At 39.6% G+C, this 23,836-nt stretch overlaps 1 protein-coding gene across 1 annotated transcript in view; it reads right to left on the bottom strand.

Annotated features, from left to right (window-relative positions):
- ADAMTSL1 (ADAMTS like 1) overlaps nt 1-23,836 on the bottom strand; it is a 366,597-nt gene that overhangs the window by 81,612 nt on the left and 261,149 nt on the right. The window contains exons 4-6 of the mRNA XM_053465892.1: nt 22,626-22,671; nt 12,478-12,714; nt 2,301-2,427 (exon numbers count right to left, since the gene is read on the bottom strand). Coding sequence (XP_053321867.1) covers nt 2,301-2,427; nt 12,478-12,714; nt 22,626-22,671 — 410 coding nt within the window. The remainder of the gene's footprint in view (nt 1-2,300; nt 2,428-12,477; nt 12,715-22,625; nt 22,672-23,836) is intronic.

The following is a 23,836-nucleotide window of genomic DNA, read 5'->3' as shown; positions in this document are numbered from 1 at the left end:
AATTAAAAACATTTTTTTTAACATTTATAAATGAATATGGTTTAAAAAAGGTCCTACTTATAATATACTTAAAATATAATTTGTGTGGGTAAACTAAATCAGAAAAAGTTATATAATGGTTAAAGATATAGCAAAACACAAAAAGTGTAGCATAAAATAGCTTTGGTCCTTAAGGAGCTAATAAACTTCACACCAGCCACTATGTTTGTGTTAATATTATGAATCAACTGTCCGATACTAACTTTATTTAAGATTAAACACCCCTTAAAAACAAAACTTTTTCAAAACACCTTAATATGAGAAATTATCCAGTTCCTGCACAGTTTATATCACAGAAAGCAATGATATCTGAATATCTAAAAATTTTTGTGGGAAACTTTAATGATCTTTTACTGGAATTCCAATGAATACTCTAGTAGTAAGTAGTAGAATTAGTGGTAAGAGTTCAGAGGGTACATTATACTGATTTCCCAATAAGGTATAATATCATGATCTTACACCCTGATTCAAGCAAGCCTTTTTAACTTGTGCAGGATGGACAAGTACCTCAATCACCTGTCATCACTGCACCTTTCATCATACTGACTGTTCAATGCTCAGATTCCTCAAAGTCCAGCTTTTTATGGTCCTTGAGGACCATGATTTCCTGTCCCTGGTATACATCCTGTAACATTTCAGACTCGGCTTTGGCCGAACCTCTTTTTAGGAATTACAACTGATCCGAGAATACTGGGATAATTATTTCATGCACCACACTGTACGCAAGTTATTATTTTATGAAAATAAACTCAATAGAATGGTTTGCAAATTGTTTGCAAACTCAGCAGAACTTGTGTGTTCAAAACCAGCACACATGGGAATCCAACCAGATGTGGAAGATCACCAGCGGGCCGATTTGGAATGCTTTCTAGGAAGCATATTTGTGGCTAAACACACCTTAGATGGCAACCGTTTTCCTCGGTCTTACCTCAGCACAAATAAGCTGCGCTAGGGAGAAATAACAGCCAGATGGATATACAAAAAGAAAATAAAAAAATAGCCTCTTTCTAATGGATAAAACACAAACACTTCATGAGAGTGCAAATGAAAAGGCTCCTTATAATGGCAAACAGAAGGCTTGGTTGTGTGGATCAAGATTCCTATTCACGCTATGCCCAAGATTATAGAGCTCATAATAACGACAAATATAAGCTGCTCAGCGGGAAATTTTAACTAAAAATCAATTCATCGCCGACCAATACATTCCATGTCCTACTGTGAGATCAAGCGCATCTTACAAAGTGTAGGACATCAGTGACTAAAGACACCGAAAGCATGTTTATTGAAGACCCAAGGGAAAGTAATACATTACTAAATAGCATTATTTGATATATGATATATTTTTACCTTGCTGATGTCTCCATGGATCGGACAATGTTGCTATAGATTAAAGCAACATGTTTTATTATTTTAATATGACTCTGTGGGTATGCTAGGAAGGAACAGTGTGGACTATATGGATAGAAGCAATGGTTGAAGGATGATGGGAGGAAACAATAGTCTGTTTGCCTTGTATGTTCTTGTGCACATATGTGATAAAGGAATACACTTTTTGCTGTATTAAACAGCTTAATGGTACATCTTAATTCCAACAATGCTCAAAGCAAGTGGAGAAAACTTTTTTTTGCATTCCTGTGTAGCAAGAACCATGCAGTATACCCCACCGGTGTCTAGAAAACATTATAACAGATGCATCTTCTACACCTTTCCCAGTCCTCCATCATGATAGAGAGTAAAGAAGGAAATCCTAGCAGGGAATAGCCAAAACTATATGGTACTTATAGAGCAATTTTCCTGTTTTATCTTGAAGATGGAGAAACTTTGTTTACCCTTGTCCCTATGCTTATCTCCCTGCCTGCTGATCACTTAGCCCTGCATTCCCAATCCCATTATAGGTGATCAACTGCTAAGGGAACATTGAAATGGGGAGAATGGTGGGGTGTTTCCAGCTGACTCAGTCCTTTGATGAGCTAATGTATGGGTCTATCAAGACTTGACTGAGACCATGACATGGTCAATGTACAGTACCCATCAATTGAATGATTATCCTACAGGAATTACAGCATATACAGAGAGGTCACCCTAACGGTTATTTTAATTAATATAGTTTTTGCTTCCTAAGTTGGTTTATTGTCATAAATAATTGACTGTTTAAATATCTGCAAAAATGCATCCTGGTAATGTTTCTTTTTTCTAAAATACAATTTGATGACATGCAATAAATGCTATGAAGATGTTTAGCCCAGATTAAGAAAACTTACATTTGTTTGCAGAAAGCTGTGACTTGTGCTGACCTCGCACCAAACGACAGGTGGACCCTTCTCCGTTACACACCCCGCAGTTATCTTCCTTTGCTGTGCTTCCTAACTGATGATCACAACCAACGATCTGCAAAGGAATCACAAAACATTTCACAGCTTGTCTGAAAAATTGACTTATGGGTAATGGCTACTACAATAAACTACCATGATCTCCAGAGGCCTGTGAAACATGTCACTCACTGAACATTGTACCTGACCCAATTTGTACACCCATATCGAGTCAAGAGCTTGCGTGAAGTAAATAGCTTTACCAGGTCCAATAAAAATACAAATAGAGTCCCTATTTATGGCAAATTTCAAGTCGGACTTCATAGGCTTCCAGGGAAATATTTTTTGAACACAAAAGCAGTCCCCAGTAAAAGCCAAATGAAGGCAAACAAGGAGGCTGATACATAAAATACCCAGGTGTGCGTCTGCCGTAGACAAAGGTTAGCCTGACGTGAGGCCTACTTTCAGTGCACTTTATTATAGGTGCTACCAGAAACTTTGCATTGCAATTAACTACACATTATACATATATTAGGGAGTTAAATGCTACGGTAATATAATATAATATGGAACTAACAGCTATGACTTTGCAGTATTAGTAAAATAACGCGGTTGGAATTGTGACTGCAAACTTTTGAATTGCAAACACTATTAGAAAAGATCACTTGGTATCTTAGTAGCTTGGATTGTATCTCAGATAGAAAAGGGGTCCATATATGATGAATCTTTTCGCAAAAATTTGTCAAATGCATAGAACTGCCATTTTTCTTTCCATGGTTGAAAGCCTGGGGGATTAATGTAACACTGTTGATATGTCTTTGTTGTTCTAAAATACATATAAAACAATGACTTTTGTGATATTGTGTAGACCAAAACCCATGTTAAATTGCCACAATACAAAAAGGACATTTGCTTCTCCATGTGTACCAACTTCTGAACGCTAATGAAGTCCTCTACTCCAATGAGGCCTTTAACACGGTAGACAACACGGTTGTCAGAGTGTGAGTGGGTGAATGAGCCATTGTATTGTTTACCACAGGCAGTATAACAAGAAAGTGTGTTTGTCTAGTAGATTGGGCAAATATTCAGACACCAAAACATTGTATTATATGAATCAGGGTTTTGAAACAAAAAATGACATGATTTTTTTTTGTCCAAAAAGCTGTTTTAAAGTTCCCCTTTAAGAGTATACTTTGCCTGCATTTGCATTCCTTGTGTTTGTTTTACAAATCTTTCAACTGCTTTAAAAAAAAAGTCTAACCCCCTTCCTTCTTCATTTTTTTGTAGTTTTAAGCAATTCCACAGCTTTAGCTACTGCTGTACCTTGGCTGACCCTGTGCAACCAGAGAGGATGATGAGGCAAGGAGAAAAATGAGGCTGTGTGCGGGGTGAGGGGGAGAATACTATGTCATTAGAACTGGAAACGGGCCTTGCCCCTTAACCATGTGCTCCTGCTCAGTCATATTGATTCTCATGTGAATGATAAATAGATAGATAGATAGATAGATAGATAGATAGATAGACAGATAGATAGATGGCCTATTGATTCATGGACATGTCCTACATGTTGCCTCCTACCAACAAGAGCTTTCATAATGATATGTTTATATACATCTCAAATGTGAGATCATGTATGGTATTAAACCAATGAATAATACCTATTAGAGTACTTTGTAACATGCATCCTTAAACCTGTTAAAAATAAAGCTAAAATAACTTCTAGGAGAAGCTGCAGCTCCAGAGCTCCAGTGCAACGCATCTCTGTGGTCCGAAATTTCATTTCACTGATTGGCTGTTTGAAGCAGCCAGTCAGGTGCAAGAAAGCATGTGCATAGTGGTCTTTTTTAGACCCCCCCCAGCTGAAATTCTCCCCATGATAGCCTTACAGATAACTGGGAGGAGAGATATATTTGGCTGTGTACATCTACTGGACAGAAAATTGTTGGGGAGTAAGAAAAGAGGCAAATGCATACAGGAGATTCTGCAGAATCCTCTTATTCAAGTGGATGGCACAGATGTTTAAAGGGTCCTCTCAACTATATAATATAATGGATGCCTAAATTGTCTCTTTAAGTCCAGATTTCATTGAGGGCCGTTAATGACTGGTTTGAGGTCATTGTGGTTTAAGGTCTCTGTATTACAGCAGTCTGTAGCTGAAAAGAATATTATCTGGAAAATTATTTAATATGGTTATCAAAGCGCGAACTGAGTGATTAGTGTTAAACGATTCTCCTAAAGGACAAATTTCATTTACTTGTCTTGTTTAGTTAATGACCTCGCAGAATGTATGTACTGTATCCCAACCTTCCCAGGGGTGGGTAAAGCAAAAGAAGAATAAACATGGTTTTATTAACTGTGTATTGTTAACAATGTTCCATTTGCCATGAATGTTATCCGGTTTTAATCTACATTAACCGTAATCAATGTCATCTTTGTTATTTCCTGACATTTCCCACCCAGTGTATCTGGCTAGTAATTTATAAGCCCTCTGGCAAAAGAGGAACTCTGTTAAAGATTAACAAAGATAGAATAACTATCCGTTTTCCTTCAATTAATAGAGATTTTTTTTTTAAATCAAGCCTACAATAAATCACCAAGCTGGTTTTATATTAAGATAATGATGTTAGCAATGAATTAAATGTGCTATTTTTTCACATTATTTAAACCGAGCTCAAACTACATCTTTAGCAAACAATAACAGTTAATACTGGCTGGCAAAGTTGTTATTATTCATTGCCAGCCTTTCATCTAGTCTGCTAGCTATTATTATAGCTGATAAACTCACATGCCACGTTTCACATTTTAATCCCGTGTGTTTTGTTTAAAGATAGCTGTATTGTCTTATCAGGGGAAATTTTATAAAAGAATTTGAACTGAACTCATTTAACTAACATGTTGTAAGAATTCATTAGTGAATTAAGCAGCTCATATTTCTACCTGCTGTAAAACCTCAAAACGTATTGGGTCTTTGGATTTGTCTTATATTCAGAAAAGCCTAATGCCTATGCCGTCCATGTTTAAATTCCTTCAATGTACTCTACCATCTCTAATGGAGGGTTGTTCCATATATCCACCACCCCTAAACAGATTACTTCATTTGTCATTCTTTTTTAATTATCATTTTCTTGCATAGATCTGTACATTGAAAAATAACAGTACCTAATTTTTAAAAACTTGTGAAATAAAAATGGATTCTTAATGTCTAGAAATGTCTTTTGATGCTAGAACCACTGCTAGAGACTAACAGGACTGGGTTCCAGATAAAGCAGGGTACATATGGGTCCAAGCCAATAATCTTTTTAGCTGTTCATTTTCCAGGGAAGTGGATAGTTGGACATAGGTGCAGGCAAGCCCCAGATGGCCATTAGTGGGTGTAGAGTGGTCATGAGGTTCCACTGCCCTGGGGTATAGATAAACTGACCTGGAGACACGGTGAAGCAGGGGTTCACCCAGAGACTCTGGGTAAAAACCTGGCGAGTTCCCCAATATACTTTCAGAACATTCCTGGGATTGACCCACCAAGTTAAACCCTACAACATTTTGTATTTTGACCACCCAGGTTTGGACAAAGTACACCACCATACATGCAATAAGGCTTTGCCAGCCAACTGGTTCAGGCTTGGGATAAAAACCCAGAGTCACCAAGACATGTTACCGCCATTTGAAATTAGACTGCTATTTAATAGTGAAGCCCAACATAACATTCTAAACTTTATTTTCAGAATGAAATATTGCTCTATGAAAAGTATAAAAATATCTGGTGCCTGACCATTTCAAACTGAATAAGGGCTGAGTGCACATTATATTTATAGAAAGAATGATTTGGGAAAGATAAGTAAGAACAGTTGGTATGAAAGCAATTTTAATTAGGCGTTTGTCCTTGAATCTTTATGGCTATATCCAAAATAAGTGCTATAAAATTTGTCTATAAAGTCCACATATCTTATGTAGTTTGTTAAAGGCCGTTAGTTACATTCTCGGCTAATCTTTGTTATCATGAAATCACTTTATTTGGTTCTTTTAAGCATTCTAAATGCTTCTTTGTGAGCATCGGTTTAATAATTATTGAGTGGAAGGATAAGCAGGACCAAAAATGGTCAGAAATTAGGTGGTTCAAGGATAGGACTTGAACAGACACCCACCTGCAGCATTCGCCATGCCAGCGCTGGTGTTGACCTGAGGTGAATCTATCACGTGCAGAGAGACGTGTTCGTCATGGCATTTAGCCGGGGGATGTGAAAAGGGGTACATGCTTATGGGGGATTCTTCAGAATGCCCCCCATGCATTTACAAAATGAACAACACAAAACTGTAAAGGGACCACACAGCTATCATGTGCATTGGAGTGTGGAGTGTCTCTGATCACATCAAAACAACACAGAAACCTTTAGGAAGCTTGTTGAGTTTCTTTAACCACAACCTATCTGTGCCAGCTTTTATGTCATATGGCAATTAAGGGTCTCCAGCAAAATTCTGAATGGAACAAAATTTTACGTTTAAAGATTATTTCTGGAAAAGGTTTGAGCATTCAGGAGTAGCAGATACGATGACATTCAGAATTTGATAGAAATGTGTGCCACATTTGTTTTTTTCCCCTCAATTAATTTTTTTTTAATTAAATAAAAAAACAGCCACAAGGGAAAAAAAACATAAAAAAAATAAATTACAATATAATAAAATCAAGGACGAAATAAGCATGTTTTTAATGTAAAGACTCATAGTTTTACTATACCACAGCCGAAGCCCTTGTAGTTACAGTAATAAATCTTATCTTATATATACCAGCTGATACCTTTAAGAAATGTAACAATGACAAATAAAATCCGGGCATATTAGCTCTTTAGTGATTCTGGAATTCTACCAACAAACTGCAGAAATTTGTTTTTGTCTAAACTAAAACCACAAACACAAGTGTTTACAAGACATTTTCATGTTTTCAGGTCGCATTCCTTGCAGTTACTCCTTAGATTCCTACAGTCTCTTCTAAATCTAATTTTGTTTAACGAATGCTGATGCCATTTCCCCAACTAAGAAACAGAGAGGTCAATAAGTTACGGGTTATTCCCTATACCTTTCCAGTACCAGTATTCTTGTTTAGTAATCATATTTAACTCCAATTGCCTTTCTCTGTTGTCCTTCACTTTACAGAAATCATGATCTTTATGTGAAAATCATCTGAGGACAGCTGGTTGGATGCAATCTGGAAAATTAACGTCATGTACAAATGTAATGGAAAAATCTAGAACATTATTATTTGTATTTATTGTTTTATGTAGCACCATCATATACTGTAGCGCTGTACTATGGGTGAACAAGACAAAACAAGTAGTATATATAGCATAACAATCTGACTTACAGAAACAAGAGGCTAGGAGGGCCCTCTTCATCCAAGCTTACAATCTAGAGGATAGAATTTTATAGTAATAGCCATCAGTCCAAAATCTGAAGTACAATCTTTCCAAAGTATTTCATGATGCTATATGATGATGATGAGCATCTCTCATACCAGGAGATTGAAAAACTGTCTAGGCTCATTAGGCTGTCTGCACTGGGACCAGACTGGAAGCCAGCCATTTCCCACTTGAGATTTTGAAGGTGCCCATTGCTAGATGCCATCAAATTTTGGTTTTACGTGAGCTCACATTCAGTCAACAAATGCTGTCAATTAAATTTAATTTATTGGTGTTATGTTAAATGTTCTCTTCCAGTTTACCTGAGAGGTTTCTTTGTTGGAAATATGATGACGTCGGGGAAGTATGATGAAGTTCAGAAGAATGAAGATGGTAGGTGCATGAAGATCGTGGTGTATTTTTAATGGCGGAACTTAACAAAAACATACACTGGAGCTAGAAACCCAATATGTGGTATTCAATTTCCAGGGCTGGCTCTTTATTCCCAGTCTAGCCCTGCAACCCAAACCCAGATGACAAAATGAGCTGTGTCCAGTGCTTAATGGGTCCAAGTGAACCACAACAAGAATAACTTAGGATATATAAAGGGCTACAGTGTCTTTTAAACAATTAACACAATGGTGAAATGTGACTTTATAAGTCTAATATCTTCTTTAGGTTACAGACGTCAACGTACTATGACACAATAATCATTTCCCCCACCTGTGATATTCCATGGGGACATGAGATTCTTTGGACCCTTTAAGTTCACTGGGCCTTGAGAAAGCATCCCTTTTGTCCATGCCTATTTCCTGCAACAATAATTCAGCAAACATCTAACAACAGAGACAGCACTGCATTATTTCCGAGACCTTCCAACGCAGATCAAAAAAAGGGTTGAATTGAGCTCTAAATCATGTTTCAAATACAGCCCTCAGCAGGACAGGAATCGGCACATATAATTCATGTCGTCTGCCTGTTCAGCATGTCTCTCTATGTGTTTGGCTCATTCAGCATGAAATGACAAGCTAGTAAATGTATTTTGGTGCAATGCAAAACAGATGTCACCACAAAGGATGTTGTCATGTTAAATGAAACCCTCTAATTGCATGTGAGAAGACTTCTCCTGGCAACTTGCTTTATAAGAGCTGGAATCTATTTCTCCGCTGCTTTGTTATGATGCTTTTGGAATACTGATCTCTTAAGACATGAATTATCATTGGTTTTGTTGGGTTCCAGTCCCCACAGTTAATGTTTCTTTAGCGGTTTTACTGCTATTTTAAAACATAACTTATGCCAACAGTTGACAAAAGGCATCTATAGTAAGTAAGATAAAAGAAAAATAAGAACTATTTCAATTGTTCAGTTTTTCCCTAAAATAGGGATCAGACCTTAAGCACTTGACACCTTGACAAGGTCTTACTTTCTTCTGCTTTTTAAACAGGTATACATTTTTCTAATGCATTTACAGTTCCCGTTAGCTCTTGTCAGCCTCGGAGATGTAGTTTAGCAACATATAGTAATGCTTCTCTAGAATTACCCAATTTCTAAACAAAATGTCTAGGCTAATTTGCTGCACTATGGCTATAAAACAAACCTCTGAAGCAATGAAAATATGTAAATAGTCTTATTATCATTCCTAGTGGTGGCAGGAGGTTCAAAGGCTCGTGTAAGTAAAATATTTACTGCATGTCCATTACAACTGTCCAATTTACCCCAACAAACCTAGAAGCGTCAAATGTCATCACTAAGCACTGACAGTTTTCTCCCCTTTTTTGTGTACATATAACAATGAATCGATAACGTAGTGGATTCATCCAGTATTACACGTGGCAAATTGGTAATTTCACTGTGGGCAGAATGCGGGTTTTCCTCTAACGTTGAGAAGTGTCTATTCTGCGAGAATTCTGTACCTCTGTGTGCTCAATTTCACTTGAATGCGCGGCTGTAAGCAGCCCAAAGTCAGGAAGCTCAGGGTGAAATATGGAGGGGGCCAGAAGTGAAAACATTGGGAAAGCAGAATTCTAAGAAACATGCCAAGGTCACAAAGAACAAAGGCATGGGGTACAAGAGGCAAGTGGGATGTTCAATGTAAGACAAGGTTATTTCTCACATCTTTCTGGGTTATTAATCACAATCTCAAACATATGTAAATGAAGTCCACCCACTGTTAGCATTTTTCTCTTGATAATATAGATTCAACGACTCTGTGGCTTGGCTCTATTATCCATTTATTTCTATGCAAGTTGATACATGTAGGACACTAGTTGCCAGAGACATGCTGCTCAGCAGTAATTGTTCAGAAGAGGCTTAGCTCACATACTGAACCAAAGCCGGCTCAGTCAGAGGAGACGAGATCCCTACATCTCAGCATGGAACATGTTTTGTTTTTAATATTCACTCTCTCCCACTACGCGTCTTTGTTTAACCTGGCTCCTGTACCCGCTCTTTACTTGCCTTGAAAAGGAAGGCGAGTGGAGAAAAAAGAAAACATTATCAATCCAAACCAAGCTCATGGGGACATTTAGGAAAGTGATGGTGGAAGAGGCTTAAGCCCTACTGGGTTTAAACAAGCAAAAAGGACACAGCGTATACTGCTAACCCATTGCACATGCATAGCCAGTTCTGATACAGCCAAAAAAAATCACTTCCTATACAAAAAGGCCAGTGGTGTTGGCTCAGCTCAAAGACTTGGTGCCAAGGGAAATCAAGCGGCAGAAAAACAAACAAGTCGGGGGACCATTTCCATATTAAACAGTGGCACGGAACTCCAGGGAATCTTATTTCATAGGACTCAATGCCTAGATAATCTCGGAACTAGAAGGATGCTGACACCCATACAAAATCTACAAAGACTGAATGGTAGAAAACATCTCATTCTCAATGACATTTTCTTTGCTTTTCAAGCAAAACTACATGGATTTCATATCTTAAAGTCATTTTTTAACAACTTTGTAGACAAGACTTTTATTTAAGTACTTATTGGTTAACCAATACCGATATATATTATTTTTAACACATCAAGATAATTTGAAGGGTCTATACACAGTAACTATCCATATCAGTAGTTGTATACCTGCCTATCCTCTTCATCCTAGATAAACAAAAAGATGGCAAAAAGAGGCTAAAGCTCCTACGGTAATTATGTGTAGTTATTGAGCATGGCAGCTGACCTTAAAGTTCCAGGGCCAATTGAAATCTTTAATCAGGCCCTAATTCTACATTGTGATAAAAAACAGAATAATAAGCAACCAAATTTAAGAACTACACTACTTTGGATTATGCTCCTTTTAATGTTCTTTCCCACTGTAATTATCTTAATTACAGGATAAAACAATTCACAATGCTACATAATATATACATGAAGAATTTATTGGCTAGGTCTTTGGTCAAATTGCGATGCTTTTATTTTCTCAAGCATGAGTGAGGCCAAGGACCCCATGATACATTCCATCAATGTGGTTCAAGTTAGTATAATGGACCAAAAAATGCAGAGACTTGATGTAAAGAAAATATCCACACCAGGCGACCACTCAGACCTAAACGGGCTGAATCCACTATCCCGAAAACTGCTCACAGTAAGCCCAACATTCCTAAAACTGACCCTGTCAACCAAAATGGATGTGAGTTCTATTCACTGTATCAATGCTTATATTTTATTCACCTACCCTGAAAAATTCCCAGCATTTGGTGGAATGTAAGCACACAAGACAAAGGTTTCATTTTTCCATTAACTTGTTCTGTTGATCTCTATATTCTCATGTGTAATTCTACAAACTAGAATATATGATATAAAATATACATTCAGCTGACATCATTCACATATGGTAACCTACTACTGTAATCAATGTAATAATAACTAAGGGACAGTAAGTGTTTTAGCAGAGGTTAGTTTACTACTGATAAAGTTGATTACTAAGGTTTAAGTGTTGGTACAAGATGATAAATGGCATATGGTGTCTACAGACAGTGTGTAAAGGGATACTTCTTATGAGAAACGTAGAAGAAGAGGACAAAGAGGCACATTATCCGGCTCTACAAAATAAAGCCATGTTCTACAATTGGCTGGGAAAGACTTTAAGGATAATTTTGAAGCTGTTTCATAAATGTGAAAAATATATCATAGGAATCTATTGTTTTTTCTTTTGGCGATGGCGATTTTTCTTTAAAAAAAATCATCTGTTTAAAATGCAGTATACTGAAAATATAGAAAGGAAAACATTACACCCTATAACAATAGTTTTGTGATAGAATCCAGAATTTGGGATTTATCCGAATATACGATTTGCGGTTTTAATTTAATGTTTTTATATAGATATGTTTATAGAAGTGTCATTCTTCAGTCCATAAATTTGAGTGCAGTAGTTCTCAAAATAAGCAGTGGGCAACAACAAAGTGATTTTCTGTCTTATAATTTTAGAATTGTTTATCCAGTCTATATTTGTAGAATTCTACTGGGTTTTTCCCCCTGCAAAAATTATAAGAATACCAGAGCCAGTTTAAGACTCCATGGGGCCCTTAGAAAGAGTTCCTTATCCTTTAAAAATGTTAGACTTTATACAACATGGCTAACAGTGTGAGTACAGAGTAATACAGATCTGCTGTCATGATGATGTTCACCTCGTTAACACATTAAGGCATGTCCTTTTAATCATACACAAAATAAAGTACACCTTAAATATTTCGTGAGAATAAGTCAGTGTATAAAAATGTTTTATTGAACATGAATGATGTCCTACCTGACACAAACCGCTGATGCACATATCCAAGGATTCAGTGTAACACCGAGTACCATCAAGGACCTTGGGTGCAAGTTCCACCACAAGAGAGGTGCCCTTTGCTTGACACTTCAAGGAGCATGGGTTCTCCGGGTCATTGTGAACTGGAACCCATTCCCGATACTGGCCTTGATACTTGACATCGTTGTGGGCTGAACATTGCTGTGCCCTGAAATCTCCTGATTCAGCTGGGCAGTCCTGAAAAACGAAAAAAAAGATACTTAACAAGGACACATCTATTTTTATTAAATCTATTTTTTTTATTTTCTATGACATAACACGATAATTATATCGTAGACATTGGGTATAATAATTTCCTAGAACAGATCCTTTAAGGAAGCCAAATTTTATCTCTTTCAGCACTGCTTTAAGTGCAACTCCCTGACACCTTATTGTACCAAGCACACCCTATCAGTAACATAAATTTAAACATTTAAGGGAAACATTCTAAAATACACTTGACAATATCAGTAAAATGTATTTATCTGGGTAGACTATTATAATAATTTAATAGGCATTTGAATCTAAGACAAAACCAAAGACCGATTAAGGTCTGAATCTTTACAGCAGCAAAAACAGGCAGGCTAGATGGGACAAATGGTTCTTACCAGCCATCAAATTCAATGTTTCTACCATATAACGGTATAAAAAATAGTCAATCAACAGCCGATGCTTTATTCCAAAATGACTTCTTACTGATAGTGCCCAAGAAATAGATGCACAATGGAGTAAAAGAAGTTGGAGAGTTATTTGGCAAACCATATCTGTTGCTAGGAGTGACTTGACGAATGATCTTTATTAGCATAGGGTATTTTTTAAGGAACAACTGCACTTTGTCTACAAGGGATTTGTTACATCAGAGTCACTCTTATCTAGCAGAAGGGATCAAAAAACGAGCAGTTCTTCAGAAATGTTTCTGCCTTTAAGACAACCCTCTTTTCTAGTTCCCAAAATATTCGATGACATGCTGTATGATAAAAGTCAAAGTAAGCTGACATCTGCATTGGCCATAGTCACAAGACTCATTCTTCTCGCGCTGTGATTGAAGGCCTTTGTGAAATGATGAAAAGCACAAAAATGGAAACAAGTTCCTCTTTACCCCAGATTTGACTGTTCTGACCTCTAAATTCTTCTTACATTTTGCAAGTGACATTATAATGAAAAATACTCATGACCCATGATTAGCCACCCCACTGTAGCGTTTTAGGGTTCTTTAAACCTGTTCTATTAGCTGAGGCTTACAGGTGTCTTTCGCACATTACTGGCCGATGGAAAGGAGCGGCTATTTTAATTAACACTGGTAGTGTACAGGTTAGACAAAAGCATTGGTTGTCTTAAGTCAAATCTTTGTCCAATGGAAAGAAGTCATCCAAAACAAACATTTTGTGGCCTTCTAACAAGCCATACAACTGCATTTTTGGCCAACAAGCAAAGAAGTCAGGAGTCATTCAAGGCTATCTGTAAAATGACTTATTGCTTTACCCTTCAGCATGAGTACCTTACTAGTTGTTAAAAACTTTACTTTTGCTTTAGGGGTGTTGGGTCTGTGAGTACAGATCATTTTCAGGTTTCTGACAACTGGTCTTCTTAATTAGAATTACTGCAATTTTTCTTTGGTTATAAAAAAAAAAATCTTCCTAAAAAAGGCAGAGACTGGAAAAATATGATACAGTAGCATAAATCAATAGTATTACAGTAAAATCTTTCTTATAGCCACACAGCTATTTTTTTCCATATTAATTGTTTTTCCATCCTGATGTGGCTTTAAGATGATTGCCACAGTCTGACAAGAAGCCGCACGTAATAAAAATATTATATTACATGAGAGTATTTTTTTTTCCTAATTACAACACAAAAAACATGCTGCCGTTTTTTTCATGGTTAATAAAAGAAAACCTGGCAGATCTGAAAAAATCTGCTGATTTTCAATTATCGCTGGAATTATTGTAATGACCGTAATCTAAATTAGCTTGTATCCCTCTTCGTAGGAAACAAGTAGTGTTTCATTCTTTGATTAACTGAAGGAGTCAGATAACAACTTTCAGTTGCAGTATTCGTGAGTGAAACGCAGCATCGATAAGGCACAACATATCTATATATATATATATATATATCACCTTTATATAATGAGTTACATCATAGTTATAATAATTCATATTAATAATTCAAATAGTTCATGATTAGATTAGATATTGATAAAATGAATGTTCAAGAAATATATTAGCTTCAGCAAATTTACAAATACCGTTGAAGCCGTTCTACACTTTTTCCTTGGGAATACAAGTAAAATTTTGATATTATAATGACTGTTACACTATTATATAATGCTCTGTTTCAGTTTTACTATGAAGCAGTCATCTACAGTCTCAAAAAAGAGTAAAGAGCAATCTACGGTAATTCCATCTGGAGCCCAACCTCAAATATAATAGAGCAGTGAGAAAAACTGCCCAGAAATTCTGATTTATTTTATAAATGTGGGTGGGAAGTGAGACAGTGGAAGAACATGTCAAGGACATCTGCATTATACTGTAATATACTTGGATATCTTTTGTCTCTTGAGGGAAGTGATTGTATTTTGTTTTGAAATGATGTACAAAATGTGTGGGATGCAAGGAAAGTAAAATGACGGTGAAATGTGAAGGTGTAAAACTTTGGCAGGCAGGCTCGTCTTTAACGTGGAGAAAGGGGACAGCTGCCCTGGGTCATTCATTGACCTTGCAGCAACCACGGTTGCGGAGTTCGCAAACAAGACCGGGACAATCACGTCCGTACGGGCCTGCTGCTTACCTCTGTGTACCGTCTCTCGTTTGGCCCAGGGGAAGAAGAAACACAGCAGGGTCACATTACAGCACACGACCCTGCTACATTCCTGCTTCCCCTTGGCGGTAAAAAAAAAATTGTGTTCACAGTGTGTGAGCAATGCAGGTAAGCTGCCAGTCCATGTGGAATTGTGCAAGCTCCTGTCACGGACTGGGTCCAAGCTGATGGCTGGAAGGACCCAGCGCGCCCGATGGTTGTTTGCAGGAGTCACGATGCAGTAGTGGAGTCTGGGGCAGGGCCTGGTGCAGGGTGACCACACTCGCCCAGGCGTTGAGCACCTAGGTAGTGCAGCCAAACACCAGGGCCCTGATATGGCAGCAGATGAAGTCCAGAACAAACGAATCCTGCAGGCACCCTGGAGCAGGCATGAAGCATATCACACGGATCACGAGCAGGATGCTGCAGGCTGGGAGAATGAAAGCTAGGCAAAGGGTTAATGTAGCAGACACATAACAAGCAAGGGAAAGGGAGACCAGGCAAGAAACATGATATAGGATATACAGGAGAAGTGGCTAGAAACATGACATGAAAAGCGTAAAGTATAAACAGGCACAAGACAAGGAATAAACATAACCTGACAAGACATACATGGAACAGGGCACAACAAAGGACAAGGAAGAAGGCAAGGAACACAGGGGAAGGAATGAGGAGCCGGAACCCTCGGACGCTTCTCCTATAAGCAAGGATAGGACATATTAACTGGGACATGGGGAGAGGAGAGAGGAACCGGAATCCTCAGATGATTCAAGGAAGAAGGGCAAAGGTACATAGAGACAGACAAACATGAATACAGGAACTAGCCTAGGACTATATGATAACTATTGGAGATTTCGTCACATGATATGGCCATAGTATGCTTAGCCCACCACTACGCCAAAGTACTCCAATGACGGTGGGTCCTAACGCTAATCCCTGCAGACAAAGATACAAAACAAACCACACATGGAAACCAAACACATAGCACTGAGACATACCTTAGACTGCAGACTGCAGACTGAGACAAACAGAACACACAGGTGGGGCACACTTAATAAAGGAAGCAGAGCTGAAGCAAAGAGCCGGAGCAGAAGCAAGGAATGGAAAATAGAACAAAGCAAAAGGAAATCCAGGAATGGATCAAAGCAAAGCAGAAAAACTACAGCAGGACAGACATGCAGCTCCGCAGCCTGGGCAGACCGTGACAGTATCCCCCTCCGAAAAGAGCGGCCTCCGGACGCGAACAGAAACATCAATAGAAGGAGGGCCCGCCCTCTGACGGGAGAACGGAGGAAACAAGTCAACCCAGGAACCAGCATACGGAGTCTGAGAAACGTAGGAGTCCTTCGATGACCAGCACTGCCGCTAGTAGACCAGTCTCCTCCAAAAACAGGAATCAGAATGTCTGAACAGGATTGAGGAAGTTGACTCTAGCTGACATTTAGATCCAGAGGAAGGCAAGATAGATAAGCCACTTGACAAGGCAGACACGGCAGGTAACCCACTTGCTGGGCAGACACGACTGGTACAGGTTCAAGCACAGGCACAGTTCAGGCACGGGTTCAGGTTCAGACAACAGGTTGCCCACTTGCAGGGCACACGGCAGGATGCCCACTTGGAGAATACTCAACCAGGGTAGCCCGGATGCAGGCACTCATACTGGGAGTCCATAGTGGGTCGCTGGCCGCAACTCAGGAAACCCTCTTTCAGGGCACACGGCAGGTTGCCCACTTGCAGGGTACTCGACCAGGGTAGGCCGGATACAGGCACTCATCCTGGGAGTCCACAGTGGGTCGCTGGCCGCAAACTCAGGAAACCCTCTTTCAGGGTACACGGCAGGTTGCCCACTTGCAGGGTACTCGACCAGGGTAGGCCGGATACAGGCACTCATCCTGGGAGTCCACAGTGGGTCGCTGACCGCAACTCAGGAAATCCTCTTTCAGGGCACACGGCAGGTTGCCCACTTGCAGGGTACTCGACCAGGGTAGGCCGGATACAGGCACTCATCCTGGGAGTCCACAGTGGGTCGCTGGCCGCAAACTCAGGAAACCCTCTTTCAGGGTACACGGCGGGTTGCCCACTTGGAGAATACTCGACCAGGGTAGCCCGGATGCAGGCACTCATACTGGGAGTCCATAGTGGGTCGTTGGCCGCAACTCCGGAAACCCTCTTTCAGGGTACACGGCAGGTTGCCCACTTGGAGAATACTCAACCAAGGTAGCCCGGATACAGGCACTCATACTGGGAGTCCATAGTGGGTCGCTGGCCGCAACTCCGGAACATGACAGGAAGCCCACCGGAAGGGGCAAGCTTGACAGGAAGCCCACCGGAAGGGGCAAGCTTGGCAGGAAACCCTCTGGAAAGGGCACGCTCGGTAGGAAGCCCTACGGAAAGGGCAAGCTTGGCAGGAAACCCTCTGGAAAGGGCACGCTCGGTAGGAAGCCCTACGGAAAGGGCTCACACATCAGGAAACCCTACGGAAAGGGCACGCTCGGTAGGAAGCCCTATGGAAAGGGCTCACACATCAGGAAACCCTACGGAAAGGGCACGCTCGGTAGGAAGCCCTACGGAAAGGGCTCACAAGTCAGGAAGCCCACCGGAAGGGGCGAGCTTAGGAGGAAGCCCACCGGAAGGGGCGAGCTTAGGAGGAAACCCCTTTTGATGGGGTGCACACGATTGGAAACCCCTTTTGGTGGGGTGCATGATAGATAGCCCTCTGGCCGGGCTGGAATACTGCAGACGGATACGGAGGCCCACTGGAAGGGCTGACGCTGCAAACTCCACTCCGCGAACTCCTGGCCATTTACCTGCGGCCATGTGTCACGGACTGGGTCCAAGCTGATGGCTGGAAGGACCCAGCGCGCCCGATGGTTGTTTGCAGGAGTCACGATGCAGTAGTGGAGTCTGGGGCAGGGCCTGGTGCAGGGTGACCACACTCGCCCAGGCGTTGAGCACCTAGGTAGTGCAGCCAAACACCAGGGCCCTGATATGGCAGCAGATGAAGTCCAGAACAAACGAATCCTGCAGGCACCCTGGAGCAGGCATGAAGCATATCACACGGATCACGAGCAGGATGCTGCAGGCTGGGAGAATGAAAGCTAGGCAAAGGGTTAATGTAGCAGACACATAACAAGCAAGGGAAAGGGAGACCAGGCAAGAAACATGATATAGGATATACAGGAGAAGTGGCTAGAAACATGACATGAAAAGCGTAAAGTATAAACAGGCACAAGACAAGGAATAAACATAACCTGACAAGACATACATGGAACAGGGCACAACAAAGGACAAGGAAGAAGGCAAGGAACACAGGGGAAGGAATGAGGAGCCGGAACCCTCGGACGCTTCTCCTATAAGCAAGGATAGGACATATTAACTGGGACATGGGGAGAGGAGAGAGGAACCGGAATCCTCAGATGATTCAAGGAAGAAGGGCAAAGGTACATAGAGACAGACAAACATGAATACAGGAACTAGCCTAGGACTATATGATAACTATTGGAGATTTCGTCACATGATATGGCCATAGTATGCTTAGCCCACCACTACGCCAAAGTACTCCAATGACGGTGGGTCCTAACGCTAATCCCTGCAGACAAAGATACAAAACAAACCACACATGGAAACCAAACACATAGCACTGAGACATACCTTAGACTGCAGACTGCAGACTGAGACAAACAGAACACACAGGTGGGGCACACTTAATAAAGGAAGCAGAGCTGAAGCAAAGAGCCGGAGCAGAAGCAAGGAATGGAAAATAGAACAAAGCAAAAGGAAATCCAGGAATGGATCAAAGCAAAGCAGAAAAACTACAGCAGGACAGACATGCAGCTCCGCAGCCTGGGCAGACCGTGACAGCTCCACAGACAAATGTGCAGTTGAGGTAAGGATATGCGGAAGGGTGAATGAATGAGTATTTGTGAATGAACATGTGTGAATGAGTGAATGAATGAGTATTTGTGAATGAGTATCTGTGAATTAGTTAATTAATGAGTGTCTGTGAGTAAGTAAATAAATGAGTATGTGTGAGATAGCATGGATGTGTAAGTGGGGGGGGGGATGGCTTTGGCAGGCTGTTTGGTGCCAAAGACGATTTGTGTTGGAGTGGAGGGTATGATTGTATGCCAGGGAGTGAGTGGTGGGAGGAGGGCAAACAAATGGTTGCCTACGTTCCAATCAATCTTAAAGGCGGACCCCTTGGCAAGACAGAAAGATCATAACCGTGGTGATACAATCACATTTCTTTTACATTAAGGAAGTGAGGATGACATCATTGCATACATGTTGTAAGACTAATGATGAGAGTCTAAAACATTTGTAGTTCTGCCTTCTGTATTGTACATTTGTTCTATTTAACCATAGTTTATTGCATTATAGCTAAAATGGTTGAGGAATATTCTACGTTAAGGGGAGCAAGTCTTCTTGTAAATGTAATGGGAAATAATAGCTTTTTGTACAAGTTATAGTGCAAATACAATCCATCTGATTAGAGTATATAATTGTTAAATATTTATTTTAAAAGCTGTTCAGTTCTGTGTGAGGATTGTGTGCTGGTAGCGGTGTAGTCATGCTTGGCAACAAAATAAGAAAAAAACCTTCCAGGCATTATTAACAGGAGCCAAAGGAAAAATAGACAAAGGTTATGTATATAACACTTTTGGTTCCTGGAGCCATTTATTACTGTCCAATCAATCACTTATAACATAAAACAATAGCAGGAATGGCTTGTGACATCATTAGAATGGTTCTTAAAAGTATTTATAAAACACAACAGAGAAAACAGCAGCCACAAATATTTTTTGTGCTATGTAGACCTTTCGCGAATTTGTATGCAGAAGTAAGTAGTATAAAAAAATGCTATATCACCGCGTTGTGTGGACAAAAAAATCCACACATTCAAAATCTAGAAGACACACCGGGGACGAAATCAATAAAATACATCATATACTTTTTCTGCTGAGATTTGTGGTCGCTGAGAAAGTATATTTACTAAAGTCAATTATATATCTCCAACAATTAGGTCATACTAGCTGCTTTATTTTTTCTGTAGGTGGAATTATTTGGCCATGTAAAATGTCAGGGATAATTGAGAGCCATGGGAGTATATTAAGATGGTAATTACTGTTGTATTTATTTTTTCTAAAAATCCAATCCTGAGTTTTTTGTCTTTATATGGGATTATATGTAAGGGGTTTCCTCAGCCAAGACTTACAGTTACAATGTATCTGCATTGGGTTTTTACGTGCTACTTCCCCAGGGTCTCCGGCATGAACTTTGTACGTACCTGCTTGTCAAATTTGTTCTTTTTAACAAGTTAAGAAATTATTGCTCAATGTTCTGTATTTTTCACTAACACTATACCAAAGCAATGCCAGCTTTTTACAATTCTGTTGTTTTCTTGGTACATTTCTCAAATTCCAGAAAAACAGGAACTTAGAACTATTGGAGAGTAAAAACACTATATAAAAACTGTGGATTCCAAAGAAAGGAAAGTTTAACATATACAGTTGTGCCAATTAAAGAAAAACTCAGTTTAATACAACTCTATCATGTTAACAGCTATATTATTGTCACGTTCTCACTATGTGATCAGTTACTCCCTTCCATTAATTTATCCCTTCCTTACTGTTGATGCCACATATCTCAGCTTCTCTGAGGTCTATCTGAGTCCCTTACATCTGAGGTTTATAGAATTGCTGCCATAACAGTAATCTCTATTTGCTGCCATCAAGTGGTTACAATATGGGCTCCATGGTAGGTTCTTTGGGAACCTAGAGTAATATGAAGGGTAAATGGACCTTCAGAACCATAGTTTAAGGTTTAAGTTAGTCTGCATATCAAGTAAACTTTCTGTAATTATTTTAAGGGAAATTCTTAAGTTTTTAAACAAAATATTTCACAAAAAGTTGATCCACCTATGGGCCTTATGCTCAAAAAGCAGCTGTGAATTTAAGGAAGCTGGAATGGTACGGTAGATGAGGATCCCTTAAGACAGGATAGGCTGTAGATTGTGAAGCAGGAAGCCAAGGCCATAATCGCAGGAGAATAGCCAAGGTCATATGTAGCCGGGTCATAACCAAGAGGACGGAAGACGGATAGCAGGGTCAGGACAAGTCAAAAAACGTAATATGGCACCAAAACCAAGCAGGAACAATGGAGGGGTGTTACACCAACCAAGGGCAACAAGATACTGAAGGTGTCCCCGCAACCCCAGAGGAACCTGCAGTAGTGGAAAGGAGTTGGATCCCGTTCTGAGGTGGCCTTGTTGCCAGGGGAGCAGACCAACAACAGGAGCAAGAAGGAGGCCTCTGTCCTCACAGAGACACTTTATTAAAATAGCCATGGATTGTCTGAACTAAGAAGAAAATCAGTGACTATGGCATCAGTGAGGAGCAGACCATCCACAATGCCATTAAATACTATTTGTCTTTTCATTGTTATAGCATATAACTGTCTAGAATTTAGGTTCCAAAAAAATAATGTACCTCTTAGAAATGAAAATAGACATATTAAAGTGTCCAGAAACATGGATTAATTATTTTTAACTATTTAAAAGGGTTTAAAGGGTGTGTCTGATAAATCTGCAGCAAGATTGATGTAATTGAACTTGATGGACATGACCATTATTAATGATGGACATGAATCTCAATGACTTTGTTAGTCTGAGAAACTTTGTTCCATATTAGAAAAAAGACAATCCTGGAGGTACAAGCACGGCTCCTATAAAATAATGTTTAGTACACAAAATTATTAGGATGATTTCTAAAGAAACATCTGTTTTCCTGGGGGTCCCTGGATTCTGTGGCTATTAGATACACTGGCAATGTAACGGCTCAGTATAAAAGAGAATGTCTGAAGCATGCCATGTAAATTAGACTGTGAAGATTTCAAAAGCAATAATGTCCCTTAATTAAGTCACATTATGCAAATAGCCTTCAAATACGCTTTTAAAGAGACGTGGCACAATGACTGATGAAGTATCACTTAAACACATTGGCCCATTGATACAGCTCATGCATGACCCTATTATCGGTCTATTTATCAATGTCTCTCTTTAATAAAAAGGCTGGCATGAAAACTGCTCATTTATCAAAATGCATCCCTCGGTCTATCCACTCCTTTTTCCTAGTGGAGCCTAAGGCTTTTTCATTCTTAAGGAGGACGGCTGGCACAGAGACACCACTCACATCAAGGCTTCCACACACTTGCCTTATTAACAAAATTATATACATATATATATATATATATAAAAGAAAGACTGGTAGAATATGAAAAAAGAGAGTGTGAAAAAAAATAAAATCAAAACTTACCACATTGCTGCAAGTCTTGTATCGGATATTACGCCCTTCACAACTTCTGTGGGACAGAAGAAATTTAAAAAGTTAAAAAGGTGGTAAAAGTGTGGTTGTCTGATATTTAATCCCACTCTACAGACATTAGATAATAAGATGATATTTTAAACAGTTAAAAAATAGACCTTATAAAGTCTGTCTATAGACAAATTGACAATTATAAAAAAACACTAAATGGAAACACTAGGAAATCATGTATGGGTAATGTCAACATTAAGGCTAGGTTTTGTCCTGCATGTAACTTCTAGTCCAGGGTTATACATACCCATGTCCCTTCTAATACATCCATACACCCAGAGCATTCTCTGTTCCCCTGGCAAACTAAATTGCTCATCATGACCAAGGAATGGTGAAAAATCTGGTCCTCAATTGATAGGTAATGGGAACAAGTTGGAGTCTTTAAGTGAACATAATACCTTTTATTGGGCCAACACAGAAGACGTAAAGTTACTTAAGCTTTTGGGGCACACATGGTAAGCCTACGAGAGGACAACCAAAGGTAAACATCAATTCCCAGAAGAAATACCCTTTTTGGTTTCCAGGAATGGACAATGAGCAACACTGTCTGAAAACACTAATCCGCTAAATTCCATTAATGTTATGCACCGCTTTAATGCATATGAAAGCGCCATGGTCGCTATACATTTTCATAGCGTTACCTTGCAAGTGCATGTGGGATTATGCTTTTGTCCCTTAACCCACCCCCAGCTAGTTGCCATACAGGACATATGTTCGGTCGAATACAGCACGTGATGTACTTTTCTCCGGTGCTGGCTCAGCTGCGGGTGCGGGTCTGTTCAGACCCCAATGTACATGTATGGCAAACACTCCCATTGATTTCGTTGAGCGGGCTCTCCTACCACTGATTGGATGCTTCAAGCAGTCAATCAGCGGCAAGAATCGCTGGATCATGGGTGAGGAAGACAGCTACAGAGCTGCAGATTCTACATCAAGAATGCATATTAAAATATTATATATAAATATACATATATATGAAAGGCGCCTTTTGTATGTCCTTAACTCCCTGTCCCCAGGGATCGGTAATTGATTAGATGCTGGCGTTGACATAGCCTACGACAAATTGTAAAATACATATCTCAACATAATTAAACTTACTGCCAAACAAAAACACAAGCTATAGGTAGGTGCAATTCATGAAGTTTACTTAT

This window comes from Spea bombifrons, chromosome 1 (assembly GCF_027358695.1).
Source record: "Spea bombifrons isolate aSpeBom1 chromosome 1, aSpeBom1.2.pri, whole genome shotgun sequence".
Taxonomy (NCBI): Eukaryota; Metazoa; Chordata; class Amphibia; order Anura; family Pelobatidae; genus Spea; species Spea bombifrons.
This window is presented reverse-complemented; position numbering and strand designations above follow the sequence as displayed.